This window comes from Phytophthora cinnamomi (genome assembly GCF_018691715.1).
Source record: "Phytophthora cinnamomi strain GKB4 chromosome Unknown Contig111, whole genome shotgun sequence".
NCBI classification, from domain to species: Eukaryota; Oomycota; class Peronosporomycetes; order Peronosporales; family Peronosporaceae; genus Phytophthora; species Phytophthora cinnamomi.
This window is the reverse complement of record NW_027151044.1, coordinates 20,644-43,330: the sequence shown is the minus strand read 5'-3', so window position 1 is coordinate 43,330 and position 22,687 is coordinate 20,644. Positions and strand designations below refer to the sequence as shown.

Sequence of the window (22,687 nt, the reverse complement as noted above, 5' to 3'; positions counted from 1 at the left end):
CACTTGTGCGCGCCCTCGCGCACTTCCTGGGCGCTCCGGACAGCAGCATTAAGCGCTGTCTCGACTGGTGAGCCGCGCGCACCTGCTGGTGCGTGCGCTGCGGTAACAGGGTCATCACTCTCTGTTCCGCTGTCGCGACCGAAGCGCACGAGCGTGCGCTTCTTCCAGTCTATTACCGGATCATGCCGTGCAAGCCACGACATGCCCATTACCACGTCGAACTTATAGTCCAGGTCCAGGACGATGAAGTGTTCGACAAACATTCGTTGATTGTACGAGAAGCGCACGTCCACGACGCGCTTCTCGGTCTTCACGATGGCACCTGTTGCCAGTCGCACTTCCAGAAGACTTCGAGGTACATGTACCTCCTCGAAGTCAAGTCTCGGCAGGCTCCGCAGTCGAGCAAAGTTGTTCGACGCGCCTGATCTACCAAAGCTTGAAGAGAGTCACTCGCACTGTTCGAGCAAACCTTCAAGATGACTAGGTTCGGCCTGTCATCTTGTTTCTTGCAGCGAGAGCTATTCTCATGGGGGGCTGGAGTCCTCAGTGTCGCGTGCCCGATGTCGGCACGCGTGACTGCATTTCCAGTAGGGCGCCCCGCGCCTACTGGATGTTCGCGTTTTTTTTGTTGGTCCGCGGCGATGCCTAGCATCGCCACGACGGCCACCTCCAGGGGGCATGGGAGCTGTGCACTCCCGTGCAAAGTGACCGATCCTTCCGCGGCGGGAGCATCGCACGTTGCCTTCCTGCTGCTGGTAACCAGTAGCTGTTGCGTTCGAGAGGTCCATTGGTTTTGGACCTCCCGTCCTCACTACCAGGCGCGGTTGCGGCCTCGGCACGTTTGCATGGAGTTTAGCCTGCCGCAGGCTAAACTCTTCTTGCATGGCTAGGGTGATTGCAGCTTCGAGAGTACTCGGGTGCTCTCAGAAGAGATAGGTCTTCACAGGCCCGTCTCTCAGTCCCTTCATGAACGTGACGACTTTAGTCGCCTCGTCTATCGGGTTGGTCACGATGTTCGAGACCAAGTACCGTGCACGCTGCGCGTAAGCATGGACGTCATGCTTACCCTGCGGAAGGTCGAGGAACTCCGCCCTCGACCGGAACTCGTTTTGCGGGGGCTCAAACGCTTGTTTGAGCTCCTCTTTGAACACTTCGTACGTGCTGAAGCACGTAGGATCGCAGAGTCGGCGTCCATACGCCCAACTCCTTGCGCGTCCGCCAGGGCAGGACATGGCGAACGCGACCTTCGACAGCGGGTCGACGATGCGTCGAGCCACTATGGCTGTGTCGAGCTCGACAAGCCATCGGAGGAGAGGCTCGCCCTCCCTTCCTACATAATTGCTTACGCTCAATTTTAATGATTGAGCACGCGGTGTCGTCCCTGACGACGCCGTCACTGAGGAAGCAGCGTCACGCTGCTCCTTCATGATGAATCCCAGAGCAACGCCATGTTGCTCCGTCGGCGATAGCGTACGCAGCATCGTAGCTATCGCCGCTTCTCCAATGACTGTTGACAGTCGTTAGAGGGCTTCCCACTCTGGGTCAGATAGGTGGGGGCAGTCAGCGCGCGCAACATGCGTTGCAGGCGTATTGGAGATCTCCATGGGCACATGTGGTTCTCGGCTCCACGTTCGTACACCTCATACGAACGTCAAGCAGTCGGTCGTTGGACGGACTACAAAGTGCTACCAGGTGTAGTGGGTCTAACTTGACTCACTACTTTCGCTTACACGTTATGCTACGTGTATGAGGAAGCGTAGGTACTTAGTAATAACTTAGGTTAATTATATTTGAATACACAAATATAAGTTAACTTAGACAAGACTCCAAGTAGCTAGTTTAAGGTAAAACGAGAACTGTATTGTTTGTAAATTGATCTTCCTCTAAAATCTGCTAAAAACTGTTTATCATCTATGAAAGGGTTGGCAGCGGCTGGCTGTCAGAGCCCCGCCAATATGCACGTCTCTAATTGGTAGAAAGATGCTGCTTTTTACCTATAGGATCTTTGGGTAAGTGTGGACCACTCATTGTGGTGGCCCACTTCAATATCCATTGGTGTGACTTACACTTACACCAAGGTGAGGAAGTATCTAAAACTTTCTACAGATATTGTATCTGTTAAAATCACAAGTGGCTTATAGCCACTTGTGCGTGTAACCCCGTTACAGCAACCAACGTTCTTCGCGGAAACATTTTACCAAATGGATCTACAACTCATGCTGATTATCGGGCTGCAAACCTACGCCCAAGCCCCTCACCACAAAATTAACAGAAGGTCAGCTGCAAACCGCCAGCCTACTCTACGAACAACGCCCTAGTAGATCCGCACTCATCATGCAGCCGCGGATTTTCCAAGTGCACTCCTCATCCTATGCCTCAGCTCGATGTAACCAAGCTTCCCGGCAGCGTCCGATGAGCCTTGGAACTTAGTCTGAAGGCAGCACAAGAGATACGAGAACGGCGTCTGGAGGTGTTCCTTTCAGTTTACAATATATACCGACGCCAACCGTGTTGGCCAATATCTCAAGATCATGGGCCAGAAATGATCAATTTCAACTGGATCACGGCAGGCTAAAGGCTCTCTCTGCTCTGATTATTAAGCACGGGTTCAAACCCCAGCAAGTCGTGGAATCAGTGCGAGGTCAGTCCCCGTCCGACCCGCGGCCCAATAAGGCATTATCGCCAAAACGCATCCGCCAGCTTCTGAGTGGATACAAGTACTGCGACTTGGTGTGCGAGGTGGCATTAAGTGGTACCAACCCGGCGTGGAAAATTGAGCAGCCTGACCAACAAAATGCCCCCTCAAACCACAAGTCGGCGGATTGACACATCAACACGATCATTAAGAGCAACCGTGAAGGACAAGGTAAAGGCCAATACTGCTGCTAAGCGAGTCGATACTCAAGTACATATCCAACATCCAAATCAGCCCGCTGGGAGCAGTACCGAACGCTAACACGGATCCTCGACTCGAAACACGGCTAATCCATGACTTACACTTCCCGAACGGTGCGTCAAGAAACGATGCATCAGACAAAGACAGTTTTCCGGCAATACATTATCGTCATGTTGCTGCAATCGCCCGACCAATCGAAGAATGTTACGAGATGAACCCAGCTGTGGTGGCGTGCATCCTCAAAGGAGACGTAAAAAGGGCCTTCCGGCACTTCATGATGATTTCCAGGAGCGCCAAATGGATGGGAGCAAAACTGGTCCAGCTCGGTATCGTTATCGTCGACATGGCTGCACCATTCGGCTGGACAGGCTCTCCTGCGTTTTACGGAGCGTTCGGAGGGACTATCTCGTGGCTCGTTGGTCGGGAAAGCCCAGACTCATTATCATTAAATGTGGACGACGCGACACCATTCTTTTCCTATGGATGGGTCGACGATCACTTCTTGGTAAAACCAGATACTCCCGACCGTCTAGAATCAGCAGCAACCGCCCTACGGCTAGCTATGATGGCTGTGCTAGGGCCACGAGCTATCAATGAGAAAACATTCTCACTAGAGCACGAACATTAAAGTACTGGGCTTAGAATTCGATACTACCTCGCGCACAGTCTCGACGCCAACGGAAAAACTACAATAGGCTCGGCTGCGAAACCCAGGCAGCGGAAAAGGCGAAAATCGCGAAACACGAGCTTCAGTGTCTCCTGGGTAGTCTCCGGCACGTTACTACGTGTCTTCGCAGAGCCAAACCGTTCCACCAGCACCTCCAGTTTGTGCTATCTAAGCTGTCAAGGTGGGGATTTATCAGAGCGAATACCTCAATGCGGCGAGATTTGGAGTGGTGCGACATTATTCTTACACAGGATCAATGGTGGTCACTACCAGCGTCAATGTTCTGCGCAAACCCCACAATTGATGTTCATTTATACATGGATTCAAGCAACCAAGGACTAGCCGTATTAGACCCCGCTCGCCACCGCTACATCTAGCTAAAGTTTGACGACGAAGAGATAACAGTGATCGCACAAGCAACCAGTGTCAACACTTTCAACATTAACGTCAGGGAGCAACTTTGTGTCACACTAGCATGCTGGATATGGGGACCAAAATGGAAACCAAAACCGAGTTCTCTCACCCATGTACGAGCCTGGACCGACAACACTAGTGCGGTCGCATGGACGAACAATTTGTACAGCAATATTCTCTCTCTCTCTCTCTCTCTCTCTCTCTTTCTCTCTCAGGAAGGAGCTAAATCGCGCAATTGGCTTCGCCGAAGCCACACTTGGATTTCGAATTTCCGCCGGCCACCTTCCGGGCGCTGGGATACTCTAGCCGATCCCGGATCACGCGCGTGGACAGCGCCCCACAATACAATACGGACTAACGTTATTTCGTCATGGACACAGGACCAAATTCCGAGCCAATTCCGACACATCTACAGAACTTTCTCGATGACCTGCAAGCCAAATCACTCGCCACCGACAGTCAGAGGAAATATGCTGGGACGTGGAACGAGTGGACTAGCTGGTGCAACGAACATGGATACTCTCCCAGGATACACAGCACAGACGACAACGGATCCCAACAGCTGGCTCTGTTCGCTGTATCCCGGTGGCTACCCCACAATTGCCAACGCGGAAACGCTTCCAGCACCATTTTGTCCAAATTCAGCCAAATTGCGTGGTATCATTGGAGGTACAGAGGCTCGACTGTCAGACTGCATGCCGGACACCAACTGGCAATGCAAGGGATGCAGCGGGTGTCGCGGCCACCACCACAAAAGAGCCGATCACACCACGAATTCTGCAACTCTTACGCCAAAACTGCAACTTCTACACAGCCCATGATTGCGTCTTGTGGGGGGTTGCTCTCATGGGCTACTTCTTTTTGTTACGGCGAAGCGAGTACCTAGCCGACGAAGGGCGTCTGAAGCCTTACGTTCTGTGCCATAATGATGTGAGATGCCTGACACCCGACGACAGCATAGCAACTCAGGAACACGAGGTGACCGTGATAAAGGTGCACTTCAGAGGCAGCAAAACCGACCAAAGCGGCAAGGGCGAAACAAGAATTCTTGAGCGGTCAAACACATGGTGGGCAAGCCCAGTACGAGCTGTATGGCTCCTGGCGCAACACCGTGGACACAGGGGAATCGCGGTCAACGCCCCTATCTCAGCGTCAACCAGACAGGGCTGCCGATAATAGCATTGCCATAAAAATAATCTTCATACATTTCCATGCATAATATATGTTATCAGAACCCCGACATGTCATAATTTATGCTCACTTCCTACGAAATGTGATAATTTATCCATCACGGTTGTTGTGCAGTCCTGACCAACCAGTCTCGATCCAACCGGACTTCGTACGTCATGACCAACCAACCGCGATGCTTCCAGTACTCACCAGAAGCTGCTGTTCCCATTCTGCATATTGCAAACCACCAGCAACTACCCGTCCCACCCAGCCCACCCCGCAATGGTCTTCGTTTCGCGCCCTGCCGGCACAAGCTTCACCTCCACCCAGGTTACTGGGTTCTACTTTCGGACGTACCGCGATGACCATGATGAAGTCATCCTCGAGTACTTCCGTTGCCGTTGCGGCACGATCCGAAATCAGACCCGCCGCAACGGTCTGGTGAACCTCATGCAGCACGTGAGGCGCGAGCACCCCCAATTTCGAGACGGAGATGCTTGAAGCCACGACGGGGGAAACGGGATATTTGTTGAACTACGTTCGGCAGACTTCGCAGACGCTATATGGATGGCTACTTTGGATTGCCATGAACAATCTGCATCTCTCTTTCTGCGAGAATCGAGCAACTCGACGGTGAGTCAAGCACTTGCCTCTACATTTTGAAAAGAAATGTGCATACTAATACAAACGGAATTACGTTTATTTGTTATCTAAAACTAGCTTCACGACTCTGGATCCGATCTGTGTGGAAACGTTGCGAGCTACGATGGAAGGGGTCGGTTTGTCAGTTGAGAGGTCCATTGCATTCGAGATGCCGGACATTTTTGGCCTCGTTTTGGATGGGTGGACCCACATTTCTGAGCACTACCTTGCCGTTTTCGCCTGCTACGAAGTCAAAGGCAAGGTGAAGTGTCCGCTTATGTGCATGGCTCCTCTCCTGAACGAGAAGGACGACGGCCTTTCCGCTGCTGCTCACATGGAGTTCCTCGCTGACATGCTGCCACGCGACTTCGGTAAGCAGCTGAACCAGTGCGTCTTCATTTCCGATGACAACTGTAGCGTCAACAGACGGCTTGCTACCCTAGTGGGCGTACCCCTAGTCGGGGGTGCCTCTCACCGACTCAACCGAGCTGTGCAGCAGCAGCTTGAAGACCACGAGACCCACGTTGCTGAAGTGCAAGCGCTGATGGTCAAGCTACGGACACTTACTCAATCTGCAAAGTTGCGGTACGCCTTCTTATTTGGAGCTGTTTACGCTATTCAGTTACTAATTGTTTTTATTTCTCATGATTCAATTTAATTTCAGCCATAAAACGGCTCTTCGACACGTAATTTGCCAAGATACCCGTTGGAGTTCAACGTTCTCGATGCTGCATCGGTACTTCCAGCTCTTGGAGCACCATGGCAGGAACGATGACGACATCGCAGACATGCTGCCTGCTCCGGCTTGCAACCGCTGCCTGCGCTCTATGTACAAAAAACTGAAAGATGTCGAATCTGTTTCGAATGCTCTCCAAGGAAGTGATGTGGACCTGCTAGATGTACGCGAATGGTTTGACGGGCTTATTGCTGAATACCCTCAGTACGCCTCGTACCTTGGTAAGCTTAATGTGCGGGTATGATTGCTAGAAAATTCTAACTGAAACATTTATTCTATGCAGGCCCGCGTGCTGATATCGTCCACAGCCCCGACTTTGAGTCTGGCTGCGTCCGCGTGCTCCGGGGTAAGACGGACAGGCTGACCTGGGCCAAGAAGGCGGCGCTGGGTCCGTTTGCGGTTGGTGCTGTACGGAACGTGTAGTGGGTCTAACTTGACTCACTACTTTAGCTTACACGTTATGCTACGTGTATGAGGAAGCGTAGGTACTTAGTAATAACTTGAGTTAATTATACTTGAGTGCACAAGTATAAGTTAAGTAAGAAAGGATTCCAAGTGACTTAGATTAGGTAAAATGAGAACTGTATTGCTTGTAAATTGGTCTTCCTCTAAAATCTGCTAAAAATGTTTATCATCTATGAAAGGGTTGACAGCGGCTGGCTGTCAGAGCCCCGCTAATATGCATGACTCTGATTGGTAGAAAGCTGCTGCTTTCTACCAATAGGATCTTTGGGTATGTGTGGACCACTCATCGTGGTGGTCCACTTCAATGTATCCATTGGTGTGTCTTACACCAAGGTGAGGAAGTATCCACAACTTTTAACAGATAACCTATCTGTTAAATTCACAAGTGGCTTGTAGCCACTTGTGCGTGTAACCCCGTTACAGAACGCTGTCGGTGATGATGCTGAAGAAGAGGGTTCTTTCGTTGAGCGCCTTCAAAAACGACAATGGCTTGCTAAGCAAGAGCAGCAGTATGCTCTGCTGCGAAGTGTGCCACCCACCTTGAACATGGTGGAGAGATTCTTCAGCATGGCGTGGGTCACGTTCGGCCACGAGCGCAACAGCCTGCACCCTATCACGCTTGAGCAGCTTCTTTTTTTGCGCCAGAACGCAAGCTACTGGGACGTACGTACTGTTGACGATAACCAAATACAGCTTGGCCAAACATGATGCTATCATAATGGCATAATGTATGTGTTCCTTTTCTTGCATGTCATTATTGATGAGTTGTCTTCTACTTCTTGCATGGCATTATTAATTCTGTGATCGCTTGCTACATCTATATACATGCCATAATCGGCGGCCCAGCAACCAGAATGTATTCATCACGGCAGCCAACATGACAAGGGCAATAAAAATGCAGCTATTGTTGCAGGTGAAGATCCGGACCGCTACGGCACTCACTCCATGCGCAGTGGTGGCGCAACAGCATTATTTATTGCCGGGGTCGATCGGCTCGCGACCGAACACTTCGGACGGTGGAAATCGGACGCCTATGAACGATACACGCGCATTGATGGTCAATCAGTATCTGGTTTAGCAGCAAGGATGATCCCACGTGACAGCGAGGGCCACTGACTTTATTCAGAAATCGGCTCCACCTCACAAATGGGGCGGCTCCAGGACACAATGCCCTGGAGGAATTTAAACAAAGTCAAACTTGAATGAACTGTGGCCCCCAACCAAGAGTAGCTGCGGAAAACGAAGATTGTCCTCGCTTGATGCTGCACTCCAGCCAGACAAAATCTAGTTTCACCCTAGTGATGTGTCATTGAATTCACCTGCATGGGGCATGCACGATACGTGGCGCGCCCGAGAGCGAATGCTTCGTCCGTCTCAGCCGTTGCACCCCAATCTCCGTATGCGTCTCTACCTTCAGAAGGTGGCGACGAAAACGGCGAATATCTCCAGTTGTGTTGATGCAACAGGCGTTATTTTGACCAATCACATCTCAATATATTTTTGCTTTCGGGGCATCTCCATCTACAGCTGCGTAGCGAACACGCTCCAAGAAAAACTTCGGTAGCCGTGTTGAGTGCATGCGCGCTGAGCTGGCAGAGTTCAAAATACTACCTCCGTTCGGAAATAGATAACCATTTTTTTTTTTTTTGCGCAGCGCTCCGCCTCGTTCATTTTCCTGATTATAAAATTGTGGGAGTGCTGGAGATCTAGAGTTGACACCAAGCGAGGCACAGTCCAGAGAGGCGCAGGCGGTTAAATTGTGGGAGGGCTGGAGATCTAGAGTTGACACTAAGCAAGACACAGTCCAGAGAGGCGCAGGCGTTCTTGTTCCGCCGCACTACATACACAAAAATGGATCTAAGATCTCACTACATACTTGAGGGGCACTTGATTTGGCTTCGGGTGCTACGAGGATACCACTTGCTGCGATGGATAGCAGGGAGGCGCTCCCATTGGCGAGAGATGTTGCATTGCATGGCAATGACGTTGGAAGACTGTCCGTTCGTCCTTATGCAAATGTCCGAGCCGGTAATCATTTCCACCATTAGAGTTCATGACATGCTCCATGGGTGCTGGCAGCGGGAAGCGCGAGTCCTCCGTCCAAGCGTCGCTCTCAGCCTTCGCCTCACGCTCATCGTCAGCAACCGAGCCCTCCATCGTCGTCGGATCCCGCATCGCTTCCAGCACACGACGCGCACCAAGTCGAGCGTGGGGCACGTAGCGCATGTACAATGTAGTACATTGTACATGCGAGACACGGGGGGAATCGGTCCGGGCACGAAAGGCGGGCGCTCCTCGTCCACCCAGGAGAACTCCAGCGGCAGCCTCAGGTTCAGCTCCATCGTCTCCATCGTCTCCGTCGAATCCGTCGAATCAGGCGTTCCAGGCCTCGGCGCAGCAGCGTCAGCGCGTGGCGTCGGCGAGATTGGGGGGGGGGGGGGGCGAGAGTCGTCCGGGCGGTTGGCAGGGGCAGCGGGGCGGCGGTCCATCTTGCACTCTTTATTGACTTGACCACAGCTGCTACTCGATCTCCCATCGAGTTGATTCCACGCTTCCAATGCGCTCGACAACTTGGCGGCCCACGTGGAAGTACATTGCAACCCCGGACGATCTCCCCACGTGAAAGCACGCCTCCTTCGCTGCGAAGCAGTAGGGTTTCCCAGACGGCCTATCCGTAATCTCCCTCATCCACCAACTTTCGAATTGAATCCAGAAGCCAGTGTGCGGTGGCCAGTGTGCTGTGGCCAGTGAGCGGGGGAAAGCGCGGGAGATTCAGAATTCAAACCCGATCGGTTTAGAAGGGGAATTATGTTGAGTAGGCTGAAATATGATTTGAAACGGGCATCTATTTTTGAACGGAGGTAGTACAGTCTTTTGCCTGAATAAAGAACACTGATATATATTCAAAGCCCAAGGTCATCGGACTATACAGGCAAATCATCTGCTTCGATGGCGTCAATTAGACCGAACTGGGCCTCGGCCCAAGCGGCAATTGCCTAGTAAGTCTCGTTTGGCATCGTGCGGTGCCACTTGCAGACAGCCAGGTCTTGCTGCTTCGATAATCTAACACGCTTCTTGAACGCCCGTTGTCGTGTGGGTATCACAGGCATGGTTGCTGGAGAGAGAATGTGTGGAAGTGAATCAATCTTGGCGCCTTCCAAGGTCATTTACGCGTGCAATGCATTGATACCAGCTTTTCGTCAATGTCCTCGGTTTGCGGTCTGTGATTGGCGGGATCGTTGTAGATACGGCGGAATCCCAAGTTCAACCCTTCTTGTAGCAGTGCAAGTGGCTACAACTTCAGTAACATCAGAAACAGAAGGTTATCAGCTTCTACCTGTTCTTTATTCAGGCAAAACAGTACCAGCTTCGCCTACATCCTTGCTCTTGTCACGGCAGAGACGTACTTGACGAAGTTAAAGAGGTCAATACGCGGATTAACAAAGTTGAACAGAGATTAATCGTTGCATTTGGGTCTCGCCCTCGTGAGATGCGCTTTTATTCTCAAGGGAATTAAGGTTAGTAGTCTTAGTAGACACTACTAGGTCGTCCTACCGCCGGTAGATAGAACGCAAACTCAAGTTGCCCTTGCCGACGGAATTATTTGCCATGGAGCCATACCCTCAGCCAGCTCCTGTTGGCCCAGTACTCCTTGAAAGCCACGTAGAGTTTGAAGTCGATATCGTCGTCCAACTCCGCTCGCGTCTTCGTATTGATCTTCTCGCCGATGTCCAGCTTCTGGTACAACTTCTCGGGCGTATACCCAAGCTCCTCGATGTCCCTCAGCTGTTTTTTGCTTGCGCCTGCCAGCATACTCTCAAGACTCTTGAGTTCTTCAATTTTCAGGTGAGTGGGCAGCTCCTCTAGGTTCGGTACCCAACCCTTCCCTTTCGCGAGAATCTTGGCAAACCACGACTCAACCTCAGGTTTAACCCTGCGCTCTTCGTCGTCTTTGTCAGCATTGATCCTCAGGAATCTGCCCTGGTGTACGGGGTCGCTCAAAGAATCCAAAACGGCGAGCTGGGAGGTGGCAATGCCGTTGGTAGTTAAGGAAGCATGAGAGCCTCCGACGAAGGCTGCCGCAGCCACAAGAAGAACAAACTGCAGGCGCATGCTGAACTTGGGGAGGCTTGGACAGTGGAGAGGGAATTCGAGAATGACCTGTGCGCGGCAGACCATTTGGGCTTGTGCTTTCTGGTTAGGTACTTGCTAATGTCGTATGAGTGGCTGGGGGGCCGTGATCGTCTTGCCGTCTTGAGACGTGTACTGCAGTACCACAACGGTCGCAACTTGTACCATGAAGTGTACGGTGTACTTGAATCATCTCACGATGCTTCTGCGAAGTAATCAACGCGAGACGCAGCAAGTACTGTTAGACTTAGTGAGAGACGAGGAAAACGCTCATTGATTGATTGCCCCCCCCCCCCCCCGCAGTTTGCTTCGCTCGCGACAGAAATATCGGACGAACTCGTGTCTAAAGTGCTCGGCTGGATGGAATGCACGGCCGGTTGGGCCTCCCCGGTTCGTTGCGGCCAGTTGACCTACCAACCGCTTGCTTCAGCTCCGAGTCAGTATGTTACCTGCATACTTGTTAGAATTTTTAATTGTAGCTCGGTGATACCGTACTACAGGTGTCCCCGCTGAATCTGCAAAGGTGGGACCAAAAAAAACTGCGAGGTTACAATATCTGCACAGGTTGCGCATAGACGTTAATGTACTGCTTTTATAGACGCTAATGTACTGCATTTTAATGTTACGGATCGACATAAGCTGAGTTGCGCTAGATACGATGCCAGAATGCATCCAGCAGTTCCTGATAGTGGCCGGAGTTACAGCATTCCAAGCCTGTGACGCCCAACTTAAGGTTGTGTAGATTGAGATCTTCTCCTGCGGCAGCCCTACTATATACCGATCAATGCTATCCTCGACCTTAATGCGCGTGAAGTGACTCTTGATGCACGCAATGATGCCCTGATCTAAGATACAATGTTCATTGTGGGCCTTTCATTTTCTACCAATCTAGCAACTCGATGTTTCCCGCAGAGACGTTTCATTTTCCCGCAATGATCTCACTAATTCAGTACGTCTCACCTGACAGCTGTGGCAAATCTTGCGCACTGGCAGACTCCCGCACACTCTGTGTTCGCGGTAGATAGCCGATGGCAGTTGCAGATTCAGCGGGGACACCTGTATTCAACCTACAACGAAAATATGACTGCGCATAAATGTAATGACAGAAGTTTGTACATGTAGTAAAATTATACAGGTATACAGATACCACAGATAAACTTTGGCACACGATCAGCTAATACCCCCAACTATGTTATTAAATCATGTTAGGGAGGTGCACATAAACATGCACGTATTCATCCGACGACCAGCCCGAGCAAGCACCTCCTGGTAAGAGCGTTTACCGCGTTGAGCAACAGCAAGCAATGGACTGGATTGATGAGGTGTGGGGGGAGGTAAGCGCCGATACCATTGCTCTAAAAGGCACCAGCTATTTTGCACTGTAATATCACATTACGCTTGGCTTATCTATACCCTCTATGAACAAAAAAGTGGAAGATGCCAAAGTTTTTTTAGCGGTATTTGTAATAAGCCTCGCCGACTCCTTTGTGTCAGCTAAAGTAATCTGATCGTAATCACAGCACATCTTGAACTGCATCCTAGCCTATCTTCAATAAGTGCGTTTCTTCAACCGTATATCTTTCCTTGCCGATTAGGTCTCTTAGAGCAAAAAAAAGCGCTAAATCCGTTTCCAATAGACCTCGAAATCAGATACCGATATATGATGTTATCATACCGTACACGCCATCTTATGGAAATGCTAGTGTGACATGCGAAAGTATGTACCTTCTGGGAGGGAGCGTACCAAGTGGTCCTAGTCCTCCTAGCTTCGCAGATACCTCCCGTCAATCGACTGCTCAGCCCCTGAGTGCGAGCCAAGCTCGCATGAACGCTCTCTCTACTTTTCATTCAGTTCGACCACCCTATTATTCAAAATCCAGTCTATTAAAGAATGCCCTCGGCTCGCACGCCTCACGCCCCTCGCTGCACAACCCCACCAGCTCGTTCAGCTTCCAGATCGCCATCCACGCGCTCCACTCGTACCGCTCGTACCGATGAGAGAAGTGCGAGACGTCTGGTAGCTAATCGACGAGCGTTAAGACGCTGTGAGCTGCAGATGGAGATTGCCGCTGCAGACAGCGATAGCGACTCGACAGGGTTGAGCAACGAGTGCTAGGATTTTGTATTTTTTTCTATACGAAATTCCACCCCCTTGTGTTCAACCAAATACAGACCAGCCTACTAAAACGCACAGCATTCGCGCTTGATGTAGTCGGTCTACGTAAAGAGCTGGCATCGCGTAGTGCACATGACCTTCTTGATCAGTTGCAATCTTTCGTCGAAAGGCCTGAGCAATTACACCCTACACCGTGCTCGATGGTCAGCTTCTGATATCGAGGCCTAATGATTGCATAGCTGTAGAGATAACACACCAACTTCGAATAGGCGAATTTGTATGGGAAGTTTGGAATTCTGAAAATTTGAAAACGAGAATGTGGTCTGTTGCTCTGTCCATTTCGGCAATAGTGTAAAATGCACATAGACTAGGACATTCAACGCCAGCATCATGAATGCCATCCCCTAATAAAAGAGAAAGAAAACCTGGCAGATAAAATGACATAAAACACACGAATGTTTTCATAAAACACATGTAAACTCATATAAAGTACTCAAAAACACAGAGATGAACCTACTGATTGAATATGATTGGCTGGTGAGTCCTTGTTTTCCATTGCACGACTTTGTCTGCCTGCTTTTTGTGTCTGCCAGCTTTGTAAGAAGGCTAGAGCAGCCGAAAATGAAACTGGCTCTCGGGGTTGGATGTAACGGCCCTCAAATCTCCAAAACGACTGCTACGAAGGAAAAGAAAGTGGCCCACAGAGGCAATACAGTGTACCGTGTAGCCTCATAGAATAGCTGGGAGAGGGGAGATATATCCTGTTGATCAGGAAGCGGGAGCACAAACGCATCTACAGATATGAAGTCGCCGATTTGGCTGGACTACTACTGCTAGTATCCATCATAAATAGGTACAAACTTCGGCGCGCGCAATGCACACAGGTCTCTTAGCTATCTGATTCTACCTAGACTCTAGGCTAGAGGGCAGAGCTTACCGTATTTATCGGATCGAGTGAGACATACGCCTCGAGTTAGACATCAGCAACATAGGGGTGACACACCATCCGATGAGCATAAAACCTCTATAAAATAATGGATACAGCACAAAATATGTATTATGAAGTTACTCGGGAATCCCTCCGCCCGTTTTTTGATTGGTTCCCACAGCATCTTGCGGAGGAGGCAGCAAGTGCGTCTTGAATCTACCGTTCACGTAGCAATGGTCCACCGGAATGTGGTTTGCCATTCTGAAGTTGCTATTGATGGAGTCACTACCCACCATTTCCCACGCCTTATCAATAATGTGAGACAACAGCACACATCGATCGCTGGCGTTGCTAGCAAAATCGTGATCCATGTGCCACTCACGATACAGATACCTCCAAAATTGTTCATCAGTAATTTTGCACAGCGTAATTCGCATGTACGGTAGTTGCAACTGTATGTCGGTCGTGTTTTTGTACAGGAGGGATGCCATTAGCGGCGAAATTGCCGCCGAACTAAAAAAAAACTTATAAGGTTTTATTTTTGACTTGATTTCGACCAATATTTTTTGTCTCACTCGATCCGATAAATACGGTACGTACACAGTCTACTTTTGTCGTTAGTCGAAGTACACTTGAAATTTGTATGATGCGCCCATCAACCTAGACAGTGGTACACATTCCAGCAGGACGGATGGCATTTGCGGAAACGACTTTGCTCCGCTGCGCTATGCAAAGGCAGTCGCTGCGCTCCTGCGATAAAAAGATTCTCTCACCTGGTGAAAGCAGTGCTCGGCTCGCTGGAATGCTCGGCGCTGGGCCCGCCTCCGCAAATACCGCGCGGCCCTGCTTCGCGGGCTCCCCGCGCGGGTTTGCTGCGCGCCTCCGTTGGTCCTTTCTATATCACAATCACCCCCTCCCAAAGTACATGTAGACTGTGTACGTAAGGGGCGGGTCGCAGTCAAAAAAAGAGGTCGCAGAAAGAGAATCCGCCAATCAAACGACCCCTCACCTCGTTTTGCATGTACACTCCCAACAAGAGGTAGTGGAGGTATTGTTCTGTTATAGACACGCATTGACATATCTATCGTAACATTTGTTATCCTCTCCCCTCATGAGTCCAGACGACACGACTCTGGCATGCGCAGCGGCCTCGATATGTGTTCTTGCCGCCGTTGTCTCCGACAAACGCACTTGGCCCGAGCCTCCGCAACACCAGTATACCGTGCCGCGAGCTGACAGGGATATGATTCGGTCCCAACAAGTCTTCTCCGTGGGCTGGTTCGAACGGCATATACGCTGCACTCGTAGGCTTCTTTTGCGCGGCTGGCCATGCTTAACTGTGAGCAAAAGTTATACTGACTCGCATGTGAATTTCTTAAGGGAAATGCGAAAATGTGCTGTGACCCGACCTCCACTATTAGTCCACAATCCAGGTGTTCCCGGACTTGGACGCCTGTAGCTCCGCCCTGGGGACTTACGACCGGTAATTACTTAGCCCCCCCAGGAAGTGGAGATCCTTACGCATCGGTAGGTGGTCTCCATATTCGCTCAGGGTGCCTGCAATGCGCGAGAAGGTAGGCCCAGTCTTGTACAGTGCGACCCCCTGTTTTCGCGGCTGCTGACCTCTAATAAACTGTTAGAAATAATACTCCGCACATTCGGAGGCATTCGGATGATAGCTTTTGGGATAGGACTGGATTGCGCAAGTGGCGTGCACATCTCCGTTTTCAAAGGTTTTCCCTGTATCAAGGGAGGGATGAAGGGAGGGATGACACGCTCTCCGAGATACGCTGACACTTAAACTCGGGTGCATAGACCTTTTCATACCCCTGCTCTCATTAAACATTTCTGTGTCGTAGAAATGTTGCGTCGCCCCTCCTGGTACACTACGCTGACACTAACTCAGAAACACGAATTTTGTCTTAGCGCCAACATGGTGTAAGACTGTGGATCTCTTCTCCGCAATGAAGTGTTGCTCTGAGGGCTTTAAAAGATCTCCGATGAACTATTCGCAACTGCTGGTGCCGCACAGGCTTCATTTATAAGGCCCGGATTAAGTGAAATACAGTATCAAATAGCAAATCATTTTAATGTCCGTGGCATAGTTTATTACCCTCTCGTTTCTTTTATGGTCCACCCTCCGCGAAAACGGGGGGTCGCACTGTATGTCCCCGAAAGAGCGGGAAGAGGTTCCAGCTCGCTCCACTACTAGATCGCGCTCGAATGTCCAGCCTTGAAGGTTCGGCGTGCTTGAAGGTCCGGGATCATCCTAATATTGTATTTTAACAGAGAGGGTTTCCCATACATGTAAAGTCAACGCTCAGGCCCAGAAATTCAATGCTTTACAACTATGTGAGCGCAGTGCGGCGCTCGCGGATGGGCTGCAGTATATTCAGAAACTCGGAGGCAATTTCCATAGTACGTATGTACTAGGGCAGGAGGCTAATGCGCTACGGCAGGCTGCCGGGTCTCTGATGTAGAATGTACTGGGGCAGTCAGTACACGTAGGTTCGCTATGCGAGCTGATCGCGATGCAACACTGCGGAGGGCAGCTCGCTAACCCCGTGTTGGCTACTGCAGCAAAACACACTCTGCTTATGGATGTAAACTTCGTGTCACCGTGTTCACCGCTGATGTTGATGCCAATTGAAGATGTGATGATGATATTGAATGACTTATTATAATATAGGAATCTTAATTATCAAGCTGGTCATAAATCAAGACTAGACCTTTGTCGGTGTAGTGGAAGAAATCTCCAGCCTGTCCAAGCTAGCAGCTTCAGCACCAACTGGTCGCAGTCAATAACGGCAAACCTAATGACTGCGACAACAAATCGTGTGCAAAACGAAAAGCAAGCGGAGCATAACGTAAAGCTGATGACCAGCCAGAAATCCAGTGCGCCATAACGACAAACTTGATGACTAGCTAACGACAACCTAGATTACAGTAGCTGCGACTTCACTGGTTAGCAGGAGCCGCAGCACTAGGAGTACCTCGCGTCCTATTCACTTTGCTATTTACCTTTGGCAGTACACTACGGCTAAACTTCCGGAAGCTTCGCCAACTCCCCAGCGTGTCTTCGATTTCCCTGCAGACACTACAGTCGGGCACCTGTCAATGGAAAGTGTGTCGTGTGTTCATGGTGCCGGACTGCTCGTGTCACCGTAGTATCTCCTCGGTTTTGAATGTGGCGACGCTGTTGCTAACTCTGCCATGGTGATTGTGCTTCGCAATCGCTGTACTCTTTTGAGGTAGATTCAAAATTGGATTCATTCATTGTGCAGGTGCTGTAGATTGTCTTCACTTAGTCTAGCTTTTCTAGCCAACCTCTACAAATGTACATATCGCAAGTAGTTATGTTAATTTGACGGTAGATGTCACTCCGTGCGTACGGCAGTGGCCACAATGACGCCGAATTGTATGCAGGCCTGCACAAGCACTAATTTCCTGTTTGCTGCTGCTGGCTAATGAGATGGAAACCTCCTGCGCTGCTTGATGCTAATGGCCAAAGTGCTGTTCGGGCAAAATGATGTCTCCGCTGATATTTCTTCATCGCACTAAGCGCGAAGTGGTATGTATCCGATAGAAAACTACACAATAATAACACTGGAACACCATCTCAAAATACACCACCGCCCCCAACATTTGGTGCTGTGCTACCACAGCAGTCCGGCCCGTAAGGACTGGGAGCCGTTGTCGCCGGCCTGCACATCGTGCGGGTGCTAATTCGTCGTATAAAGTCTCCTCTAAGTTGGGCCTGTCTGGTTCGCTGTGCGATCGGCGAGCAAGCCGAGACGTTTACTTCATGTTGGCCTCTGTAGCGATTAACGTAGGTAGAGGTTCTCTTCACCACCAAAACGACGTCGTCTTCACATCCGAGTTATCAATGCACTGGTTTGCTCTGCAAGCGAACTTACCAGACAATAGGAGTGCAATGTACTGAGGGGACGCTACAGCAAGTAATTATTTCATCTTCGGGAACAACTCCGTGCATATGTACTGTACTATGGAAATTCCTCCATCTCTGTAACTAAATGTCGCAAGACGGAGCACATACTGTTACCGTATAGAACTTGTTGATTCCGACAATATGTAAATTCCAACATTACATGTTGACCAATGACGTTTCATCAAATAGAAAAGCCAAACCAATATGTTGATTCCGACAAAATCCCAGAGCCAACGATTTCCGCGTGAACCCGAGCGCACGTCTGCCGGCCTGTCTGCATTAGATTAGAGCTCATTTGGCAAGCTGCCTCGGGGGCGAAAGCCACTGAAGGGGATGGGTGATCGCAAACTGCACCAGCACAAGAACACTTAGGGCCGTTCTTAACAAAGGTAGATCAGTATCACCGTGATACCAAGGTCCAATTGTGCGCGAAACAGGCGAGTATCACCGTGCAACCGATCTACGGTTCTGATGAGAATGAAATTCAACGGTTCACCTGATTTTTTAATTGTCATTTTCCGGTTACTTCCCGCGGCCCTCCCCCCTCTCACTTCTCCGCCTCTTTGGGATCGCGCTCGCCCAAGCATGGGCCTGGATAGCGGTGCTGAGTCAGACGAGCAGACACTATTTGGTGGTGATAGTGACCTCGTCGACGAGCGCTTTGGCGACAGCGCTTCGGAAGGCGAACTCTTTGCCTGGAGTAACAGCGCTTCGGAAGAAGAGTTGATGCTTGAAATGATGGCGGTGCTGGGATCTGCATCGACGGAATTCAAGTACAAAATTCCAGGTTTGCCTCCGTGATACCTTGTGATACCGTGAACCCCGCAATCATATGATTCCTTTTGTGATACCTCGTGATACCTCATGCCTGGCTATGCTATTCTGCGCCTGGTTCTGTCAGAGACGATTATTTTCACAGGTAATACATGTATTACCGTATAGAACTTGTTGATTCCGACATCGATGTTTGAGTAGGGTAGGGGTACAAAATATCCTATCAAATATCATGTCAACCCGTAATACATTAAAGCCAAATGAAGTACTAAATACAGGCCTCTCAAAATTAGGTAGTGTGTGAAGGGAACGTGCAAAATGCCTAATCCTATTTTTCCAAAATCCATCATTCCGGATATGGCTGATTCTCTTGAATTCGTTGGCGTCTGACTTCCTTTTTGTATGAAAACTTTTGCGTTTCTTGTGTGCGTTTGTGCGCACACGAATTCGTTTTATCCCTGGTGACTTTTCGATACAACCACTGTTATTCTGAGCGACAATCCAGAGTTCTCACGAATTTGTTGGCGTCAGATAGGTACCGTAATAAACGAAACTCAATATCGCCCCGTCTTACAGACGCAACACAAACGTGGGGGCAGCAAGTTATCTATCGTGAGAGGGAATGAGACCGCGCGTGGCGGAGACGCTTATCCCCTCTCCCTCTCCCCAAGTTAGGGGCCACGGACAGCGTCTCGTCGAGCGTGGCTACCTCCACCACAGCTGCAGAAGGAAGATGGGTGGTTAGCGGCCACTGTGTACGTTATCCGCAGATGTTTAAAGCGGAGACTATAGACCAGCTGCATCTGCGCCCAGTCGGTGTCGCTAAACTGCGCGACACTGCAATATTCCAAACTAGGACTGCACGTACGCTTCTAATACATTCACCTAACGACAATACAGTGGAAATAACACGTTTTTTAATTGTGCACTTGAGTCTACATTGCTTGCGTATGTACTGGTGTTACTACTAACCATGCCTTGGCGTGATCTACAGCAGTTTTTTCGAATTTCATTAAGGTCATTCAACCATTGGAGCTGGTTCCTGCACCATTGACATGGTTTTGGCGTGGCGTCTGTGATAGGAAGCCTTGTCGTCAGATTTTGACGCATCTTGCACGCCTGCTGGACACAGCGGCTGCTTCTATGAGTTTTGTCTTGTATCTCATCATCTTACAACGGTATTTCGACAGTATCTTTCACTTCCTACTGGTGAAAAGGTCCTGTGATCGCAACTTGCTATTCGCAAGAAGCAATACAGACTGATTCACGCCACGGTACCAGTGCCACATGCTGGAACATCGTAAGCAAAAGGTTATGATAAAAAGCGTGCGTTTGTAAACGATATATTTTAAGTAGCAAGGGGAAGTCCGTCGTGGAGTCCGCTAGTGGGGCGACCATGGCATCTATCATGTTCGTTGCGTTCTAGTTGCTGGGGTAAATGATTTCGGCCGCTTCAACTACTTCAATTATGTAAGCACCGACGATATACCTATACATCTCTGCATTCCTCTGGCTTATGACGCCGTATTTGGCTGTCTGCACCTGGCTAAGGCCTTCAGCGTGCAAATCAGCGCGCAGGCATGGTGTCCAACTTGGAGCCCTTGGACTTCAAGGGCTTTAGCTCCAAAAATCGCAAACCACTCGATTAAGTGCGATCACAAGATTGTCACACAAATTCTTGCTACATATGAGTTTTTGCTGCCACCAAACGTCAATATTAGCTTCAGCCATTTAAAAACGAGTGCGACGCGGTCGCCATCCCCGAACTCTAGGTAAACTGCATCCCGCCTTTGTGTTGCGGTTCTGAATGAATAATCAATCGTTTGGGGTCCCTGGTCAACCCTGACTTTCCTCCGGTTTTTGTTTAGAAGTATCCCCCTCCGATTCGGCCGCTTATTTTACCCTGTAATATCAAAAGTGAACAGGTAGCTTTTATCGAAAAGCTCTTTTAAGAAGTCCGTTTAGCCAGTCGAGCTGAACGGTACACGCGCAATACTTAGTACAAGTTAAATTTATGAAGAGCTTGGATTCAAATGGGTTGCGCTAGTTACTCCTTGCTACAAGTATCTGAAAATAATATTTGCTGTGGAGCTACCTCGTGAAACAATAAACAAGTAAGTATCGGGTCGGCATCAAAGTGAATCTTTGCTGTAGTCAGCCGTCACGACGTGCTGCTTGTTGAGTATTTACTCGAGTTTGGCTGGCTTGATCGGTTTCGCAAACTCTCCGCCGAAAGATTCGTCGTAGTTATTTCTAACGTAGGTGATGTAGTTCGAGTAAACATCCCAGCGAGGATCCTGGCGCTCAACCTCCCGCCACTTCGGGCCGTCCAACTTGAAAACGGTCGTGACAACGTCTTTGAGTTCGTACTCCGACTTAGTATACCACAGCTTAAACAGCTCATCCTGCATCTGGATGGCAAAACTCTTCGTCGATTTAACTTTCTTCGCCTCTTGGAGCATGATCGACAATTTCTTGTCATCGAACTGGGCCCTGAGCGTACTGATCATCGCACCCCGAGGGTCCTTTGAATTGAGCTTGGCCACGTACCTCTTCCAAAGCTTGAAGTCGTTGTTGGAGAGGAGTGATCCCTCTACTTGTTTGAGCTTCAAAAAGGAGAACGCCTCGTCAGCGGTATTGCCGCTCTGCTTCAATTCTTTGAGCTTTTTGCTGTTCGCCAAAGCCTGCTCCAAAACAGGGATGTTGATGACCCTCTCTTCATCCTCATCTCCCGTTCGCAGGTGTCTGGTAACAAGAGCGTGGTAATGAAGAGAACGCGTCGAAGCTGAGAATTCATTCATCATCGATATCTTCGAGTCGATGGTCGCCGACTGGCAGCGGTAGATGTCAGCATGACAGCAGAAGCCAACAGCGCAACGTAGTAGACGCGCATATTGCCGGACGTAGCGAGGGGATTGAGACGAAGCTTTAGAGGCCGGAGAGCGAATTGAACAGTGAGGAGAATCATGAGGAACAGCAAAACCCGGCGTCCTGTGGCCGACAGAGACGGATCTCGCGAAATGAGTGGATCCGGACAGCAAAAGCGAATGTACAATGCATAACGCAACTTTGGATAACACAAATCCGCGAGATACCTCAGATATTCAACCATTGGAAGCATCGTGGCGTCACATTTAGATATACAGTATCCCATCGTAACGCGATTTTGGATTACTTAGGACGCAGACCTGAGGAAGTCCATCTGCTTTCAGCTACGCGCTCAAGGACTACCCCGAAATCCCCAGCACTCTATATATCAAGCATAGACAATTGTACAAAAGGCTAACGAGAACACATTCGAGAAGTAGCACTACCTGAAAGAGTAAGTTTTCCATTGTGGTGCGTCTTCCATCGCGCTGTGTTCTCAGAACCCTTGAAAACCCTTCGTTCACCTTCGATTCGTTAATTTTACGGCTGCAATTATTCGCCGCTCCAGAATTGAACTAGTGTCAAGTGAACCGTCGTGTATCCGCCGCCTAGCTGTGGCCGTCCCCATGCAGGACCACGTGCACTTCGGCGCTCCCCCCAAGCTGCGACCTCGCACGGCGGGGGCCTCGCGCAGTTCATTGGCGGCATACAGTGCAACTTCAACTTCAACTTCTTCAGCTTTCCCATCGGCACCCGAGCGACTGGCAACAACCGTCAACGCACTGAAAGAGTCGTCTTCACTGCTGGTTCGAGCTGCATTTAAGCATTTTAGTTAAAGTAAACAGCTCTGACCTACCATATTTTGTCATTTCGGCAGCTTCGCCAACGACTTGAGAGCCCCCGACCAGGGTCTGCAGCTCTCCGGCAGACC

General features: G+C 49.9%; 4 protein-coding genes across 4 annotated transcripts; 1 reads left to right on the top strand and 3 right to left on the bottom strand.

The window, feature by feature from the left end:
- Window positions 1–6,066: 6,066 nt before the first annotated feature.
- IUM83_15689 (GTP-dependent nucleic acid-binding protein engD) lies at window positions 6,067–6,948 on the top strand (the record flags this gene model as incomplete). The annotated part of the gene is made up of 3 exons (XM_067940523.1): window positions 6,067–6,374; window positions 6,454–6,746; window positions 6,809–6,948. The coding sequence occupies 3 exons, from the start codon at window positions 6,067–6,069 to the stop codon at window positions 6,946–6,948; spliced, it is 741 nt and encodes a 246-aa protein (XP_067782010.1).
- A 980-nt stretch (window positions 6,949–7,928) lies between these two features.
- IUM83_15688 (uncharacterized protein) lies at window positions 7,929–9,479 on the bottom strand (the record flags this gene model as incomplete). Its single annotated transcript, XM_067940522.1, has 3 exons — window positions 7,929–8,021; window positions 8,108–8,162; window positions 9,238–9,479. The coding sequence occupies 3 exons, from the start codon at window positions 9,477–9,479 to the stop codon at window positions 7,929–7,931; spliced, it is 390 nt and encodes a 129-aa protein (XP_067782076.1).
- A 1,111-nt stretch (window positions 9,480–10,590) lies between these two features.
- IUM83_15687 (putative secreted RxLR effector protein) lies at window positions 10,591–11,103 on the bottom strand (the record flags this gene model as incomplete). The annotated part of the gene is made up of 1 exon (XM_067940521.1): window positions 10,591–11,103. One exon carries the CDS (start codon window positions 11,101–11,103, stop codon window positions 10,591–10,593), a length of 513 nt encoding a protein of 170 aa, XP_067782080.1.
- A 9,971-nt stretch (window positions 11,104–21,074) lies between these two features.
- IUM83_15686 (putative secreted RxLR effector peptide protein) lies at window positions 21,075–21,692 on the bottom strand (the record flags this gene model as incomplete). The annotated part of the gene is made up of 1 exon (XM_067940520.1): window positions 21,075–21,692. The coding sequence occupies one exon, from the start codon at window positions 21,690–21,692 to the stop codon at window positions 21,075–21,077; it is 618 nt and encodes a 205-aa protein (XP_067782079.1).
- Window positions 21,693–22,687: the final 995 nt, after the last annotated feature.